The sequence below is a fragment of the Silene latifolia genome, chromosome X (genome assembly GCF_048544455.1).
Source record: "Silene latifolia isolate original U9 population chromosome X, ASM4854445v1, whole genome shotgun sequence".
In the NCBI taxonomy this organism is placed as follows: domain Eukaryota; kingdom Viridiplantae; phylum Streptophyta; class Magnoliopsida; order Caryophyllales; family Caryophyllaceae; genus Silene; species Silene latifolia.
In genome coordinates, this window is record NC_133537.1 from 327,765,765 (window position 1) to 327,785,233 (window position 19,469).

Below are 19,469 nucleotides of genomic sequence, written 5' to 3' on the forward strand. Positions count from 1 at the left end.
CCTACAACGTTCTCATCGGCCGAGTCACTCTGAGCGAGGCCGACGCAGTGATGTCCATCCGGGCCCTAACACTGATGTATGTCTCGGACCGGGGGGAAGCGCATAAGCTCGTCTCCAAGGACGAGAAGGACGAGGTGGTCAATGTCCAGATAGCTGCCAGAGGATGCAACATGCAATCCCTCAAAGTGGCAAAGAAATCAGAGAAAGGGAAAAGTCCATCCTTACAAAAGGAGGGCGACCTCATGGATGCAACTAGCGGCTGACTGGGAAGGTGTGCCTTTGATGAGCCATTAGGATGCTGGTAACCTCGGGTGTAATTTTTGTAGCGGCGGAGGTGTCCAAAACAGCTGTGGGCACCCCGACGCATGTTTTTATCTAAATGAAAAATCGTCCAAGTCTTCCATCAAAATGTTCATTTTCCCCACAGTCACTAGAAAGTAGCGGACGCCGGCTCACACTGTCATACCGACAAGAGCGGCAGTCTCCATCAAGAAGCAGGCGCCGTCGCAGTCACCCCAAGTAGTAGACGCCACAGCAGTCACCCCAAGAGGTTTGACGCCGTCGCAGTCACTCCAAGTGGTAGACGTCACGGCAGTCTCTATCAGCAAGCGGACGCCGGCTCACACTGTCATACCGATAAGAGCGGCAGTCTCCATCAAGGAGTAGGCGCCGTCGCAGTCACCTCAAGTAGTAGACGCCACGGCAGTCACCCCAAGAGGTTTGACGCCGTCGCAGTCACTCCAAGTGGTAGACGCCACGGCTAGCCTCTATCGCCAGCGGACGCCGGCTCACACCGTCATACCGACAAGAGCTAGTCTCCATCAAGGAGTAGGCGCCGTCGCAGCTCACCCCAAGTAGTAGACGCCACTAGATCACCCCAAGAGGTTTGACGCCGTCGCAGTCACTCCAAGTGGTAGACGCCACGGCAGTCTCTATCAGCAAGCGGACGCCGGCTCACACTGTCATACCGACAAGAGCGGCAGTCTCCATCAAGGAGTAGGCGCCGTCGCAGTCACCCCAAGTAGTAGACGCCACGGCAGTCACCCTAAGAGGTTTGACGCCGTCGCAGTCACTCCAAGTGGTAGACGCCACGGCAGTCTCTATCAGCAAGCGGACGCCGACTCACACTGTCATACCGACAAGAGCGGCAGTCTCCATCAAGGAGTAGGCACCGTCGCAGTCACCCCAAGTAGTAGACGCCACGGCAGTCACCCCAAGCGGCTTGACGCCGTCGCAGTCACTCCAAGCGGTAGACGCCACGGCAGTCTCCATCAAGAAGCAGACGCCGGCTCACACTGTCACACCGACAAGAGTGGCAGTCACCCTCAGGAAGCAGACACTGCGACGGTCACGACCCGCGCAGTTGATACTCACTGAAACGATCAAAATGCCTTGGAAGCGTTAAACACAATTGAGGTACGCACTCTAGACTGCCTCGGCCAGGCCGAGGCAGGAGCAAAAGAGACGCTCAATTAATAACGTAAGAAGACAACTCAGACGAAGACGAGAAAAGACCTCGGCCAAGCCATAGGCAAAGTAAAAACGCTAAATACAGTTGAGACGCTCAACTATTAGTGCAAGAAAAAGAAATAAGGTAAAGACCTCGGCCAAAGCCGGAGGCGGAAGAAACGAACTCTTATTAAAAGTAATAACAGGTTACAAGCGAGGAGAATGCAGACGACGGCCGTCCCCATAGGGATAAGCCAAAACACAACCTACCAAAGTTATACAAGTATCAGGGAAAAGAAAAGCAAAAAGTTACAAATGTCATTTGGAGCGCCAAAAGATGGCAGGGAGGAAGGGCTTAATAATTGGCTCCCGAACAACTGAAGCTATCCGAGACGCCGGGTGAGCCTGGTGACAACCGCCCGTCTCCCTATGCCTGTTGCTGCTTGCCATCAGCAGCGGTAGCAGCATCTTCTTCGATGGGCAACCCAACAGTTTTCCTAGCAGCCTCAGCTTCAGCAGCCTCAGCTTTAGCCTCGGCAGCCTCAGCTGCCCTCATTCTCTCGGCTTCCTCCTTGGCCGCCTTAGCTTCCTCATCACGGGCTGCTTTCTCCGCGGCCGCCTCTTTCTCTATCTTCACCCTCACCGCCTCCTTGGCCTTCTCCGCCACGGCCTTCTCCTTAGCTTCGAGCTTGTCGTCAAACAGCTCGTTAAATTTGCCCCACGGAAAGGAACCATCAAGAGGGAAGAGCTCCCCAATCACTTCCCTGGCAGCTTCTTCGGCCAGATCCCGGAATTCGGCGCACATGTTAGGGAGCATGACGGTTTGGAGCATCTCAATGTCCTCCTCCTTTTGTCTGATGATGGCCTCCTTGCTCCGAATCACCTTCCCCTGGATCTGAAACCGGTCCCTGAATTCATTCCTCTGCTGGAAATAAAGGTCGGCGTGCCTCTGAACAAGGTCACACTTCGCCAGCAGCTTTGCAACTTCGGCCGCAGCAGCCTCGGCCTTGGCTCTCTCAGCAAGGACCTCCTTTTCAGCGTCCTCCCTGAGTTTTCTCTCAGCCAAGAGCGCTTTCTCAGCATCCCCCCTAAGCCTCTGCTCATTGAGGAGATCCAGCTTCGCCTTCACGGCCACCTTCTTAGCGGCATTAATCTCAAGAACAGATTGAGCCGCGACTTTCTCCTGCTCTATAATATGAGCACCGGCCAGCTCGTTCCACCTCGCCAGCCTCTTGATCAACCTCGCGCTTTCCGCTACAAGCTGGGAGGGGGAAACCTTCTGGGATGAGGAGTCCGTGGTGACGTTTTGATCACCAGCCTGTAGCTGGGAAGGAGAAGCCTTCTGGGATGAAGGCTCAATGGTGACGTTTTGATCACCAGCCTGCACGGAGTTCTCCCCCACTTGCTGCCCAATAAGAGCGGCGGCCGACAGCGGCTGATCTACAAAAGTTAATGAAAGCATCAGTGTCAACATGCATAGACATACCAAAAAGCCCGTCATCAGGAGCATAATGAACCGGCTAAAATCTGAGCCACAGGATAGATCCGTACCATGCTTGGCCTTCTTGGCCGGAGGACGCATTTTCTTGCCGGCAGCAGAAGCAACCGCAGCAGTAGAGGCTGTCTCCTTTCTCTTACGGACAAGGGGAGATCCCTCCTCATCGGAGTCCCCTCCATCGGTGATATCAACGATCTCCACCGTCTCCTTCTGAACAGGGGGGATGGGAGGTGGAACTGATGTCGACGCCACCGCCGCCGAAGACTTTGTTTTTCGCGTATGGCGCGGCATGTTACTAACAACCTTCGCCTGGGCCTCCACCACATTCAAGCTTTTCAGCTGTTGATCCATGAGATCATTCGGCGACGTCCTGCGGTCATGGGTTAGAGCCTTGGGATGCAAGTTAGCAACGGTTTTATCTTTGTGCAGCCCCATTCGCCGGAGGATATCCTCAGACAGGTCCGGTCCAAAGTGGTCTGCGAAGGAAACAAAGCAAGAGTTAAGTAGAAGAAATAAATCGAAGTTCGAGAAACAGGAACTTTAAGAGCGGTGATGGGCCTCACACCGACCCCACTCACCCTGTGCTAGGGCCGGTATGAGGCCGACATGGCAGAGCGGCTCATCCTGAAGAATGATCTGCGTTGGGGGAATCCATCTCTTCGGCACCCCACTCTTGTCCGCCTCGAAGAGCCTCATTGCCAGCTTCTCATCCTCTTTAAGAAGGACCTTGCTGGCATCCATCTTAAGTTTTTTCCGGGTGACCCATCTGTCATGCTCCGCCTTAGTCTCACACCGCAAATTAACTTGGTGCTGGAAGGAGCGGGGCAGCGGGTAGTCATCCGGCACCTTAACATACACCCACCGATCTTTCCAGTTCTTGCAAGAAGTAAGTTTGTCAACAGAGACATAACCCTGCTCCATTTGCACACTGTACCATCCGACGCGGCCAGAGATTGATGGCCGGAGATGATGAAGCCGGCGGAATAGATTCACCGTTGGGGCCTCTCCCTTGAAGAGACAAAGCCAGACAAAGCCGACTATGGTCCTCATAGCCAACGGGTGCAGTTGGGCAACAGCAACGTTCATGGCCCTAATTATGGCCATAACGTACTCATTCATGAAACCGGAGCCCGTACTCCAAGTGCCGCATGTATACGCCGGTGTAGCCCGGTGGAGGGCAACAGACGGCCTGACCCTCCTCAGGGATAACAATTTTGTATCCCCTGCCAAAGAAGAAATGGCCCTCGAAAAATGTCTCGCCGGAACAACTGGCGAACTTATGGGTCCAAACACGGTCAAGGCGGACCTTACAGGCGTCGCCATGATCCATAACGACTTGCCTCCCCTCATTAGGACGAGCCTTTTCAGCATCATCACCAAAATCGTCTGCGTCATCATCGACATCATCGTCATCCTCCCATTCCTCCAAAAATTGAGGATCAACTTCAGGAGAAGGAGACCTAGGGCCCCCAAACCTTATCGGGATGGCATCTAGTGTCCCCTCCCCATCAAGACGCGACGGGGAACCCCCCGGCGCAGAAGTACTAGTCCCGGCGTCAGCAGAAGACATAGTAGCAATGATTACTTAACAAAAATAAGAAGTGAGGAAATTTGTTTGTTTACCTTGAAGAAAAACACTCGCCGGAGTGATAACTCTGAAAATTAGAAGACAAAGAAGCCCTTGAAAGTTTAGATAGAAGAAAATTTTGGAGAGAATGAAATTGGTGGCCAATTTCACGGAATAACTGCCCTATTTATAGGGAAAAGCCCATGAAACGTCAGCCAATCAGCGTGCAGACACGTGTCGGACATGCAACCACGGAATGTCAATCGTTGTAACAGTTGAACGTCAATCAATGCAACAGTGACCAAGCGTCTTCAACACGCCTATTCATATCTCCTTGCCTATTCACCTTCCTCAACTAATTCCCAAGCACCTGTTCTCCGCCGGCCACGTAATCAACCAAGCTAGGTAGCACCGGCCGGGGGCAATCAAAAGCAACCGGCACTCTATACCCTGGTCTCGGCCAGCGTCACCTTCTCTTCCACATCGGATGCCATTTACACATCCATGTGGAGGGGGGATATGGTACGGCCTAAGCAGAATCGAGCCAAGGTAGAAGAAGCCGGAGCAATAGAAGAAGCCGATGCAGAAAGTTTTTACAAATTACTTCCGCAGAATATACGCTCAAACATACATCGGAGCCCATACCACGGCATAGACTACGCTGGGGGCAAATTGATGGGGCATATTCTGCACCGCTGACCAATTCAACATATCGAGCAAGGTCAAAGATATCCACAGCAAGTCAACGACTTAGACAGCCTAACCGATGCGGCCCATCGGCTGTCTCTTGGGTCTCGGCCAGCAACTAGCCGGGACACATATCCGCGTACTCATATCCAAGGCTCCTCGGCCGGCCTGCCATGGTTCCATCGGCCGAGGGTATAACGGTCTTTCCACCTGCTAGCCACTTGGCCACTTGGCCACTACGTGACAAAAGGTGAAAGTCTATAAATACTCCTCAACCTTCATTGAGGAAAGGATCCACACTTTAACCTAAGAATTACTATTCATCTGGTAATATATCCCTTATCTCTCTACAATACGCATTTAGCCAAGTGACAACTTATCCCTCTAAGTTTACTGACTTGAGCGTCGGAGTGAGTACGCTTGGCTCAAAGCCAAGCCCTCAGTTCGTTCATTGTTGCAGGAGAGGCCGAGAGGGACGATAAAGACAAGAGGGATCCAACTCAAGGCATCATTCTACAAGCCACGGGTGGTAACGATACTTGCTCTGGAATTACACCCGGAACACTTTTCAAATATAGAAAAGGTCAAGTGTAAGAAATTTCATGTAGAAGATAAGACGTATAAGATGTATAGTTATAGAGTTAGTTGATATAAATTACACTAGAAATATCAAAAACTCATAAGAACACGATTTATAGACAAATATGCTTATTTGTACCAAACTCTTATGTATATTGTTTAACGATCGGTAATCAGTTGCATCATGCATTCCTATCAAAGTTGATTGATGCAAGTATTGAACGATATTATTACCATATTATTACGATATTGTGAAGATATTGTTGATCTCCCGAAAGGTAAACGGCCCATTGGATATCGGTGGATTTATAAGGGGAAGTAAAAGGCAGGCGGAACGATTGAACGATATAAAGCGAGGTTAGTTGCGCAAGACTACACCCAAATAGAAGGCGTATACTAGCATGAAACTTTTGCACCGGTTGTAAAAATGACGAGTGTCCGTTATTTGCTTGTCGTGGCTGTCTCGAAAGTATTGCTCAATTAGATGTTAATAACGCGTTCTTGCACGGGGATCTAGATGAGGAAGTATACATGAGAATGCCACCAGGTTTCGACAAGGAGGGATCAACAAAGGTGTGTAAGTTAATGAAGTCCTTATATGGGCTAATGCAAACTTCGCGAAATTTTTGCTAAGTTGACAAACTCCTTGACGAGGTATGGTTTTGTTCAGTTTATAGCTAATTACTCGTTATTCACTTACAATAAAGACGATATTTTTCTAGGAATTCTTGTATATGTTGATGACATGATAATCGTGAGAAATAACCACTGAAGTGATTTGGCTGAAATCCTTTCTTCACTGACTTGATGTTACTCACGAAAAACAGATTGAATATGATAGATAGACCAACTCAACCAAAACCTTAAGGTTTTGGTTGAGATGGTTCATCTATCAAAATATTTTGCGACAACAAAGCCGCTTTGCACATTGCTAGAAACCCGGTCTTTCATGATCGTACTAAGCACATCGAAATTAATTGCCACTTTATACGTCATCATCTCGTCAATAAAACGATATCAACTTCGCACATACGACGTAAAGAGTAGATTGCAGACATTTTTACGAAGGCGCTTGGTGGGGATCCTTTTCGTTTTCTTCGGTCCAAATTGGGCATTGGCTTACCAAGTGCTCCAACTTGAGGGGGAGTATTGAACGATATTGTTGCGATATTATTACGATATTGTGACGATATTGTTACGATATTCAATGTATAATATCTTAGCTAATTATAGATTGTGTTATATTGTCACCTTGTTTATAGGCTAACAATTAGGAAGTAAGTATTCTGATAGTTGTATATTACCTTACCTTGTATCGTTTCATCATCAATTCAATAACATTTAACATTTCCCTTCTCTCTTGTGTTCATCGTTCTTCAGCATGTGAGGGGTAAGAACTATCATCTTTTAAACAAGTAGTGAGGGATCCGATTCCTTACGCAAATGAAAAATCCAAATTTAAAAAGGTTTACCCATTGAGTTGCCCGAATGAGAAGATTGACCTTATTGTCGATAAGGGATACTGTTTATCAATACAAAGAAAAATCATCCATGCATCTCCTCGTCCGTACGCTTTTACAGAAAAGCCTAAAAACCAACGTTAATGTTTAACAAAACGTCTTGCTTGTGACGGACAATATACGTCACAAGCTGAAGACCTCTCACAATAAAGCAAGTGGGTTGACAAGTGGGAGGAAAAAAGGAGCACCCATATATATTGCCACTAGAGGGGCACTATCCGTTTTCAGTTTGTGACGGATAGTACCCGTCTTCAATAAGATTTTGTGAAAGTTTAAAGGAAGTGACAATTCTAAAAGTAGTTTTCATATATTTGCTTTATTTGTAGCACAACCATGATAATTTACATGTTTAATTATTCTAAAACTTGTACTATTGTCTTATAAAGTGTTTCCTCTAGAAGACAAAGATCAAAATTCACTCGTTTTGGAAAATATTGCCAAACATTCGGTCCAGTAACCGAGTTAGTACCAACAAAAAGTAGAAGCCAAATCTACTTTTTTTCCTTATGTATCAACAACATTCAACGAATGTCTTCGTCTTTGTCCCCCAAATAAAGTCATAATATTAAGGTGGCATAATTCGACCAATCCGTTTCGCCCAAATATCACCCGATATGAAAATTCGGTGAATGGAGCCAATATGAGCTCAAACAAGTTTTACTTTTGCTTTGGATGAGAGGGAGTAAGTAGTAATTTCAACAACGGATCTGGACTGCACTCGAACGGAGGAGATAGAGTCCACAATATAAAACCAATTAGCGATAGAGGGGGTAGTCTCTTGTCTTATAAAACGGTAATACCTCTCCTATTTTATCAATGTGGGACAACCCTCACATGTGGGACTTTGGTTTATTCACATATAATAAAATTTTCGAGTTTTGTTTTAAAAATTATGATTTTTATTATAAAAATTTTGAGCTTTTTTCTTAGACATTAAGCTAAAAAAATACAACATTGCTTAAAAATTATACATAAAAGATATAAGTTCAATTTCAATTAATTTTGAATTCTGAGATCAAAAAATTAAAATATAGTTCATTCATTTAACTCAACACTACACATTTCTATTTTATACATTATTCACAAGTGAGCATCCAATTTCAATTTTCTCTCAATACATAAGTGAAAATATATTCATGTGGGATCTTATTTGATTCGTCTTTAAGAGTACATTAAAAACATCTCTCTTTTATAATTTCTGCAAATACGTAGCTAAAGATATTTACCGCGTAAAACACATGTTGACAAACGTGAAAACGCAAATTTGTAGTCTGGAGTTGAATGGAGGGATTAACTTATAAACTTTAAAGGCTGATAAAAATTACATGCAAGCTCAATTACTAAAAGAGGTTTGATGTACTACATTAGATGCGTGCGTGTCATTTTTTCGTATAATTTGTATGTGAAACCGTCATTGATGTCATCATCTTATTATTTTGATATAAAAATTTGTAAACCTCTCTATATATATTACTCCATATATACTTCTATATATTATTAGATATATACACACCCATAACCCATTTTTCTAATCAATCAACAATCAATTCCACACTTGAAAAATGACTTCCAATTCAAACCTTATTTTTTTACTCTTCTACATTTACGTAACCTATTGCACTTGCCATGCAATTTCAGGGACTAACAACATGGAGCGAAGCGCCCTTCTTGAGTTCAAACATGGCATTAAGATCGACCATTGTAGTTTGCTCGCTTCATGGGGTGGCACCCTTGATCACTGTCAATGGCACGGTATTCAATGCGACAACCACACCGGTCACGTTATCATGCTCCATCTTGCCAAAGTTCCAACAGTCGATTATAGTGACGATTTTTGTCTAGAGGGTCGTGTCAGTGCTTCTCTAGCTGAGTTGAAGCATTTACAATTTTTAGACCTTAGTTATAATAATTTCCAAGGACAGTCCATACCCAAGTTTATTGGGTCATTTCCAAATTTAAGGCACCTTAAACTTTCAAATTCTCGATTTAGCGGAGTTATACCTCATGAGATTGGAAATCTTTCGAGATTATCGTCTCTTGATCTTAACTGTCTAAATGACACTACCTGTTCAATGCGTGTCGAAAGCTTGTCGTGGCTTTCGAGTCTCAATTTCTTAAGGGATGTGAATTTAGGTGGTGTCAATTTCAGCCATGTCTCGAATTGGGTATCGAGTATCAACAATCTCCCATCTTTAGAGATCCTTAGAATGGATTCTTGTAGCCTTTCAATGCAACTTTCGTCACCACTTTCTTACATAAATGCCTCAAAAACTCTCCATATTATTAGCCTTTCAGGAAATAATTTTCAAGGTACTGAGATATTCGAGTGGTTGTACAATTTGACCCAAATCGCGACCAGTCTTGTATACCTTGACCTCTCTGCTAGTCAGATATCAGGTAGCATTCCTTCTTTTATCTGGAAAATGAGCTCGGTTTCATACCTCGACTTGAGTGAGAACGGTTTCAGTGGCCAAATCCCGAGTGACATAGGTAGTATGCATAATCTTTCATACCTCAATTTGGATTTTAACCATTTGAGTGGTCCGATTCCAAGTGAAATCTGGACAATTGGTAGACTATCACATGTTTCGCTTTCTTTAAATCGACTGGGAGGATATATAACTGCCACAATTTCGAACCTGAAACACCTTTCTTTCTTAGACCTTACCGGTAACAGTGTCGAAATCAGCTTACCTGCTTTCAAAGCACTTGGTAAGCTATGTAGCTTGCAAACCCTAAGGTTAGACAACAACAATCTCACATACGACTTCTCAAAAGTCGTCGAGTCCTTCTCCCCTTGCGCGAGCAAGTCACTAGTTTCTCTAACATTATCAAATACCAAAGTATGGGGTTCCATTCCCGACAGCATCAAAACTTTTTCTTCGTTGGTGACGTTAAATGTTGCAAACAATCAGCTGAACGGAACCATTAACGAAGGAATCGGACAACTTTCTAAACTCAATCAATTATATCTTTTTTCCAACTATTTGAATGGGATTGTTTCCCACAACCACTTCTCCAATCTTTCAAGCCTAATTGTTTTAGACTTTTCGGACAATCCTGATTTAGTGCTCAACCTTAGCGTCAATTGGACTCCTCCATTTCAACTTCTTGGGCTAGGATTATCATATACTAAAGTTGGCCCTCACTTTCCAAAATGGCTGCAAACTCAACAAAACATCAACGATCTTGAATTATCCATGTCCGGAATTCATGACACGGTTCCTAGATCCTTTTGGAGCTCATTGCCATCGACTTTAGAGTACTTGAACATGTCCTATAATATGATCTATGGGGAGTTTCCGGATCTATCCGTCTCCTTTCAATCACTCATCGAGATAGACTTAAGTTCAAACAACTTAAGTGGTGCAATACCATCTTTTCTAGGGAACAGTTTTACACAACTAAACCTAAAAAACAACCAGCTTTCGAAAGGCTTATTTCGCTTCCTATGTCCAACAACCGAAATGGGTTTAATATACCTTGACCTCTCAAACAACTTGTTTTCTGAGACAATTCCGGACTGTTGGGGTTATTTTTCTAACCTCAAAATATTGAACCTAGAAAACAATAGGATCACTGGAAATTTGCCATCTTCCATTGCCTCATTGAGCACCTTACAAGCGCTTCATTTGCGCAACAACAATCTCCATGGTGAGCTACCTAAGTCGTGGATGAATTCAACGTCTTTGGCTGTACTCGACCTTGGGTACAATTCACTAAGTGGGCACATACCCGCTAGCTTTGTGCACGGTTTGAAAAATCTCAACATTTTAACCCTGAGAAACAATCAACTTTCGGAGGGTATACCTTCAAGTCTCTGTCAACTTTCATGCCTACAAATCCTTGACATTTCAGGTAATCAAATCTCAGGACCCCTTCCAAATTGCTTGTATAACCTGAAGGCGATGGCTAACACGTCAAACTTTACACAAGCATGTGCGTATATCTATGTTCGACCAAATTGGTTGTCAGGCGATATTGCATGGTTCATGTGGAAAAGGAAAGAGCATAGCTTTGCCGATTCTAGAGGACTGCTTAAAGGCATTGATATTTCAAACAACAATCTGCAAGGTCGAATTCCTGACGATATTTCTAGCCTTGTTGGTTTGGTATTTCTAAATCTTTCACAAAACAATTTGAATAGTGTCATTCCATCAACTATAGGCCAGCTCACATCTCTAGAGTTTCTCGATTTATCACATAACCATCTTTCTGGCGAAATTCCCACAAGTTTAGCTTCGATCAACTATCTAGAGATATTAGATTTGTCGATGAATAACTTGTCTGGGAGGATTCCTCCAGGAACTCAGTTACAAGGGTTTGATGCTTCAGCATATATGGGTAACCCTGGACTTTGTGGCGCACCACTCCTTAATTGTTTCGGAGATGAACCAAACCCTGCTCCGCAAAATGGAGATAACATCGTCACTCATAAGGTCAACGATTTTATCCTAGGACTGGTCATAAGTGTGGTGCTTGGATTCATTACAGGATTTTGGGGAGTTTGTGGCACATTGGTTTTGAAACGATCTTGGAGAATTGCCCTTTTTCGGTTCTATGATAACGTCAGAGATAAAGTGTATGTCACAGTCGTATTGAATACACGTAGAGTTATCTCCATTTTCCGTGAAGTTTGATATATCGTTAGAAGATCGATAATGTTAAAATAATGAGACTTTTCTAGATTCATTTAGGTGCATGCACTTAGTTAATACCATGAATCTAGATTATTTATGCATAGTGTATGTACAATGTATCTAGATCTTTCATGAATCATGCATAATATATGTACTATAAATCTAGATCATTCATGCATATGTATGTACTATGACCAGGGGCGTCTTGAAGTAAATGGAGGCCCGGTGCAACATAAAAAAATGAGGCCCTAAATATGAATGTATAAGTGTACTACACGTCGAGGTTTATATTGAATTTTATCAGTAAAGCTTATAGATTATGTGGCCAAAGCCGGAGGCCCGGTTCCGCCGCCCGTGGTCGCCCGGGGTATTAGACACCCCTGACTATGACTCTAGATGATTCATGCATACATCCTAGAATATAAAAGGGTGCATGCGTATCACCTATAAATACCATGTAATCCAAAGTACGATAACAACAATTATGCCAATCAAACAACCATGCCAACTTATAATATTTACACAGTCAACTGAGTAGGAAAACTTTACCTGATACGGAATCACCAACAATCAACCAAATGCAGCGGATCAAAAACCTTCCTCTACGAAATCACCTCCTATAATCAATTAATCACATAATCACAATCTATCACATAATCAATCCCAAAACCCCCCAAATCACCCAATCTCCCTTACTACTAAGAGAATAAAACTCTTAGTAGTTTTCCCGCCTAGACATATGCTAGAACTATATATGGAAACAATAACAAAATTATATTCATTTATCTTTTACCTCCTTACAAGAAATAATCAATGTCTCTAATTTATTATGCAATCATTCCATAAATATTATTTCTTCATCAGTTATATTCTAAAATTACGCAAATCTGCTTCTTATGCAATCTTTACTTTAATTATTGTTCATCACTTACACTCTGAAATTACGTAAATTTGCTTCTTATATTATCCTTCATCAATTACTCTCTAAATATGGTGTATTTTTAAAGGACGTAACAATTTTAAAGTATTTTATTATTAGAAATAAACAAAAATATTAGTTTAATTATTCGTAAATCGTCTTTTTAAATGTGTGGTGTACAGTTTTCGTTATAAGGTTAATACGCGTTTTAATTAGATTTTACATCACTTAATTGTATTTTAATGTCATAAATTAGTTTCATGCAATGATAGAGCATTATAGAGTTATTTTTTTTTATAGTAAAGTAAAAATAGTTTAAAACAAAAATAACTTAACTTAAAGTGTCTCTTGATGATAGTAAACTTTTATTTTCTACCTCTTACTAAGATAATATTAGTACATTATAACATTAAATTGTAAGTACAGTTAATTTATGCAATTAATATAATAGAATGTCTCTTTATAAAACAAAACTAAAAAATACCGTGCTGTAGCACGGGCTCTACGCTAGTTAGGGTTTTAAATAACATTAACTATCTAACATAAAAATATATAGGATTCTTACCCACAAGATGACGATCACAAAGATGTGATGAAGTCAGAAATCCAACGACCCTAGCCCTTGATTTGATAGCAAAGAGTGAAGAGGAAGAACGTCGTTGTTTTTCTTTTTGTAAAAGTTTAGAGAATAAAGTAAAAACTAAAAGTAAATTGTCGAAATCACTTTATATAACTCTTCACGCATTACTATCAAACCCGGCCGAAAACCCGTAAAACCAGACTTACTCGATCGAATAACTAACGTACTCGATCAAGTACCCGTTACTCGATCGAATTGCCCCTACTCGATCGAGTAACTATGAAGCAGAACACTGTTCATAACGCAACCAAGACTTACTCGACAAAGTAAGTCCTACTCGATAGAGTACCCAACAACACAAATATATGAGGTATTACAATGACATACTTCAAAGTCTGATTATATGGCCGGAGTTTTATCCCAGATTATGAAAAGCCTTAATACGAGATATGCTTAATCTGTATAGAAGACAACCATTGGAGGCTCCTATAAGAAGTAAGTTAGCCGCTGCTTCTTCCTCGTCCCACCTTATCCGTGTAGTTAATTCCACTGTTTCATTTCATTCATTACCGCACCTTCAGAAGCAAAACTTGCAGCGACCTTGATGTACCACTTTTATATACACTTTTGTAACTCCTTTCATAGCATTTTATATACCGTTTCCGTGCCTTTATGTCATTTATATCTCCTTTTATAGTGAATTATCGATACTGCCGCTATTTTATGTTTTAATGCAGAAATGACGCATTACGAGGATAATCAAAGCTAAGATGAGCATTGCGGATATGGCATAGTGGAATACACGAAGCATGGCACGAGGAACGAGGTGACTTGAAGATTAGAAGTGAAGGAAAGACGAGAACAAGCCTGCGAAGCTAGTTCCTCGATCGAGTCCACTAAGGCTCGATCGAGTAATCGTCCTCGATCGAGTGCAGCCAGGCTCGATCGAGGATCCTTGTTGACGGATTAATTTTCGTAATTTCCTAAAACACTTATTTTGCAATATAAATTCTAAACTCGTAGATTTTATTAGGTTACGCTTTATTTTACTTTAAGACGGCTGGAATCCTTGTTCTAGCTTTAACACTTGCTATTAATATTTCCTTGTTAATTACTACGGTATTAATCATTCTTCATTAATTAATCATTCAAGTTTTATGCTTTTAATTAATTGTTGTTGTTTCACATCATTAATCATGTTTTCAATTACCATTATTGTTATTGTTAGATTCATTATGAGTAGCTAATTTTCTCATCTAGGATGAAGGGGATCTAGGTAAATTAGAAAGGGGAATATTAATTGATTGCTAGTAACATCGTATGAATTATCGTTTGATTATTGTTCTTCTTCTAGTTAATTGATTTAGGCCTGAATTATTAACTAGTGTAGCAAATTAATACTTTCATCGACAGGGTTAGAATTAATATAGGCTGCGATAATCAAATAGATTGTGTCTAATAATAGCGATTGCATGTTAGATTTGATCTAAAGGACATAAACAGAATTAATCAATCTTGTGACCTTAGATAATTTGATGAGCCTAGCAATTGATTAAGAAACCCCATATAATTGACCTAGTGAACCGGAAATCCTAGACCTTTAATATTATCGTTATAAACCTTTTATTTACTCGTTATTAGTTGATAGATAACAAACAAACCAAAACCTCCAAGAAAACGGTTATCTTCAGACGATCTAAATATTAGAAAACTGATTATTACCACCTCCATGTGGATACGATACCTGTCTTACCGCTAGCTATTTTGTTAGTAACTGAGATAGATTTATTTTGATATTGGTGATACGACTTTAGCCATATCAAATTTGGCGCCGTTGCCGGGGAGGCAACAATTGTCTTGTTTGTTTCTGTTTATTTTGTCTTTTTGTCTTAGGGAACTTGGTTCCTTGAGACCGTTCTCACACTTTTCATGTTAGTTTCGTGTATGCCCAGGTCAACTAGGTCCGAGATTCTTCCAATAGATCCCGAGCCAGACAAGACTTTTCGCTACAGACGGAAGTTTCAGAAAGAAGTGGGTCAAGTAGAAGACTTGAGTATACTTGACGCCGAGACGGAGTGTTCAACAAATTCGGCCGATCAGTCCTACGAAGAGGACGAAATTCCCGACCTTGAAGTTCTAGTTGAAATTCACGTTCCTGAGATTACCATCATGCCTACTCTAGCCAGTCACTCCAAGCCTACCTTGGCTTCTATCCCATAAGGATTTAAGCTGCCCACTACTGATAATGGCACTTTTGAAATTCGTCCATCTTATACATCAATTTGGTGGAGCGGAATTTATTTGGAGGGACAGCTGCTGAGGATCCTGCGACACATATGGAGAAATTTGTCATTTATTGCTGTTCTATCCCTTTAACAGCTGGAGTGACACAAGATCAGATAAAGCAGGTGCTTTTTCCTTTTTCTCTGAAAGATGGAGCTGCAGAATGGTTGAGAGATTTAGATATGGCGGATGAAGGAATTACTAACTGGAATACTTTAGCTCTTGCTTTCTACAAGAGGTACTTCCCACCTCAGAAAACTAATGCGCTGGGAAGTCAAATTACTAGTTTCAAGCAGGGAGCTACTGAAGATCTGAATGAAGCATGGACTCGCTTCAAACATTTGGTCCGATCTGTTCCCATCACGGTCTCCAAAAGTGATTTCTTTGCAACCAGTTTTATAACGGGTTGTATGACGATCATCGTGCCCTGTTGGATTCTTCAGCTAATGGGAGGTTTCAGGACAACACCAATGATACTACCGCGTGGAAGTTAATTGATCAGATTGCCACCCATACTGCTAAGTATGGAAATCCTAGGGGAAGTACGTGAGGAAATGCTGGAGATAGTGCTCTTGCGGCACAATTAGAGGTTATTTCTGCCCAAATTGCTGAGATAAAGACTACCCAATCATTGGGTACTAAAGAGAGAGTTCATGCTATGAGTCGACAAAAAGAGGAGTCTTGTGCTAAATGTGGATTAGACGGTCATAATGCAGCTGAGTGTTTGAGCACATTGGAGCAAAGTTAATGCTTTTCGGTCTTATGACAAGGTGCACAAGGCACGCCTTTCTCCAACTTTTACAATGAAAGAACAAAGGAGCATCATTTCCTTCAATGGTCTAGTCAGAATGTGTAAAACCCGCAGCAGCAACAACCAAAAAAGAATACTTATATCCCTCCCAACAATCGTGGTAATCAGCCACACGGAGGATATCAAAGGCAAGTTCAAGGAGGTCACAGTTTAAAAATCAATATCAACAACCTCCTCAACAAACTCCTTAACAAGCTCCAAACAATGAGATGGCATAGTTGCGCAATCTTTTGCAGCAGACTTTGTCAATGCAGCAAAAGCAGACGGCTCAAATCTCTGAGCTGATTGCCCATAATAAGATGTTGGATACTCAGGTGGCTCAGATGGCAATTCAAAATCCCTCAAAACAGCCCGGAGTCTTCCTCCTCAAGGTAAACAAGCTCACGAGAAAGCTAATGGTATTCAATTGAGGAGCGATACTACATACGCAAATCCGGAGCTGCCAAGCCATGATGAAGAATTGCCCACTAATGATAATCAGATACCCTATATGCATCCTAAGGGATTGGGTAATTTGGAGCTGAGTGATGATGAAAAAGAAGCTGACGAAGTTGAAACACGAGCTGAGAACAAAAGCGAAAAAAATCAAAAAGACGAACCTGCTAAGGTTCCTCGATCGAGTGCAGGCAGGCTGTAATAACCCGAGTATAATATTTATAGGTTATATTATAATTATATAAAGAGTGAAACTATTATAGATTTTATAGACTAAACTAGTACCTATATATTTCTGTTTAAGTAAAAACGGCTCCATTTTAAGAAATTTAGTGGGTATATATGAGCTGAGACTAGTTTTTATCGTAAACCGTAATTTTTCGTATGTGTGTTAAAAAAAATAATAATAAAGTAAAATAAAATAATAATAATAATAATAAATAAATAAATAAAAAGGGAAAATTTGAAGATTGTACACGTGAGAGTGTGACTCACCAAAGGCATTGGGTGGGTGTCACCTTACAAATTGTTCCATGTTTACATTATATATATATATATATATATATATATATATATATATATATATATATATATATATATATATATATATATATATATATATATATATATATAAAAATTAAGGAATCAAATTTCATTTTACGCAAAAAACGAGAGTTATAGTAAGGAAAACAAAGGGTGTTGGTTTTCATCGAATTATCTTATATACCTATTAAGGTATGATTTCGGGACCCTTTGTCGATATAAGTAATTGTTATCTTTAATTTACTTTGAAATAATAGATTAGAAATAATCCGTTATATTAGTTTTATTGTTAATTTTATCTTATGAATGTTATAATGCTCACATGTTATGTAGGTTATCGTCTTATAAGTATATTAGTGTGATAAGGTTATTGTTGTCATATTGCATAATTGGCCAATTGTAACATTCGGGATACGATTATTGGTTTGAGATGACATTACAGGGGAATAAAAACTATGTACACAGTAGGAGCGTTGGCTCCATACAAGGGAGCAATGTTGGTACTATAGACGTTGGCTCCAGGGCGTTGGCCCATAGTAAAAAGGGAGCATTAGCTCTAGGGCGTTGGCCCATAGTAAAAAGGGAGCGTTAGCTCCAGGGCGTTGGCTCATGAGAAAAAAGGTAATGTCTATATCTCTTCAGTAATGGTATACCGACAATAGTGTCATATGAATATATCCATACTCCTTAAAAAATCAGAAGTTGGGTTACTGTTCTCGGAACAGTGTTTTAAGCGTTTTTTCCCTTCTTTGCCCTCCTGTCCTTCTTTATTTACTTTTTTTATCTATTATTCCTGTCCTTCTTTATTTAATTTTTTTATCTATTATTTTCAACTCATTGACAAGTGGCTGCGGCTACACATGGCATATAACTTCTCTTTTCTTTTTCCTTTTCACTACTTTTTCTGCTGTTGGTTTGGGTTTGCATGTAAATCTTGTTTGTGTGCTTGCTACGCTTCTTATCTGCTATCATCCTCTTGTTGTTGGGAAAATACACAGGTAAGTCGTCTGTCAAATGTAACTATTCTTTCTACTGCTCTGTTTCTGATTGCATGCAATTTTTAAAATTGTGGTTTCTTTTTTCTTTTCTTTTGTCTGTTCTTTTTTGGTTGTTTTGTTTGGATGTGTATTGGAATCTTGATTGTGTGTTTTCTACGTTTCAAATCTGCTATTATCTTTTTAATTTTAGATTTTTCACTTTTTTTTTGTGGGTTTTTAATCTGCTGTTATGTTGCTGTTTTTTGGGGTAAATGCAGAGTTTAGTCGTCTGTTTCTTGCAGGGCTATGGTCTTGTCGTATCTTTACACTGTGGCTTGCAGTTTGCATGTATATCTTTTCTTTCATTTAGGGTTTTGTAGACACGTGGTTGCTTTATTGCTTAGTTAGGTGTTTGGGGCTATCGGCTGCGAGGTGTGTTATCCAGTATAGGATATGGTTGTTGTTGTTCTCTATTTGCGTGTTGCAGTTTCCAACATTAGACTTTGGTTTGGCAGCGTTTCAGATTTTAGCTTACTAAGTAATTGAACTATTGAATAGCGAGAATTCAGTTTGCTTCAACATTAGACTTTGGTTTGGCAGCGTTTGAGATTTTAGCTTAATAAATAATTGAACTATGGAATAACCAGTATCCATTGTGTTACTTAATTTGTTTTCATTATATTAAGAATATGGTATAAATCTACCAACTGTTTGCCTGTGGATTTTGTGTCAATATATATTTAAGTATGGATATATTTGTAGAAATTTGTGTAATGTACAATGGCCTGCATGATGTTGTAAATTTTGAATAGGCAACAGACGTCATTAACATTTAGTTTTTGGGTTTGTTTCCGGATTGAACATACTTATGACAGGTTTAAATTTTTTAGTGTAATTAAGTAAGAACTTCGTTTAAGTTGTAAATAGCATGGAATCTTATTGTCAAATAAAATATATGAAAAGCTGGCGTTAGTAGTGGTT

At 41.0% G+C, this 19,469-nt stretch overlaps 1 protein-coding gene across 1 annotated transcript; it reads left to right on the plus strand.

The window, feature by feature from the left end:
• Nucleotides 1–8,949: 8,949 nt before the first annotated feature.
• Nucleotides 8,950–11,940, plus strand: LOC141620791 (receptor-like protein EIX2). The gene has a single exon (XM_074437569.1). It carries the CDS (start codon nucleotides 8,950–8,952, stop codon nucleotides 11,938–11,940), a length of 2,991 nt encoding a protein of 996 aa, XP_074293670.1.
• The last annotated feature ends 7,529 nt before the right edge of the window (nucleotides 11,941–19,469 follow it).

Excerpts from the sequence above, each read along its gene's own strand:
- LOC141620791 (XM_074437569.1), top strand. The coding sequence starts at position 8,950 with ATGGAGCGAAGCGCCCTTCTTGAGTTCAAACATGGCATTAAGATCGAC.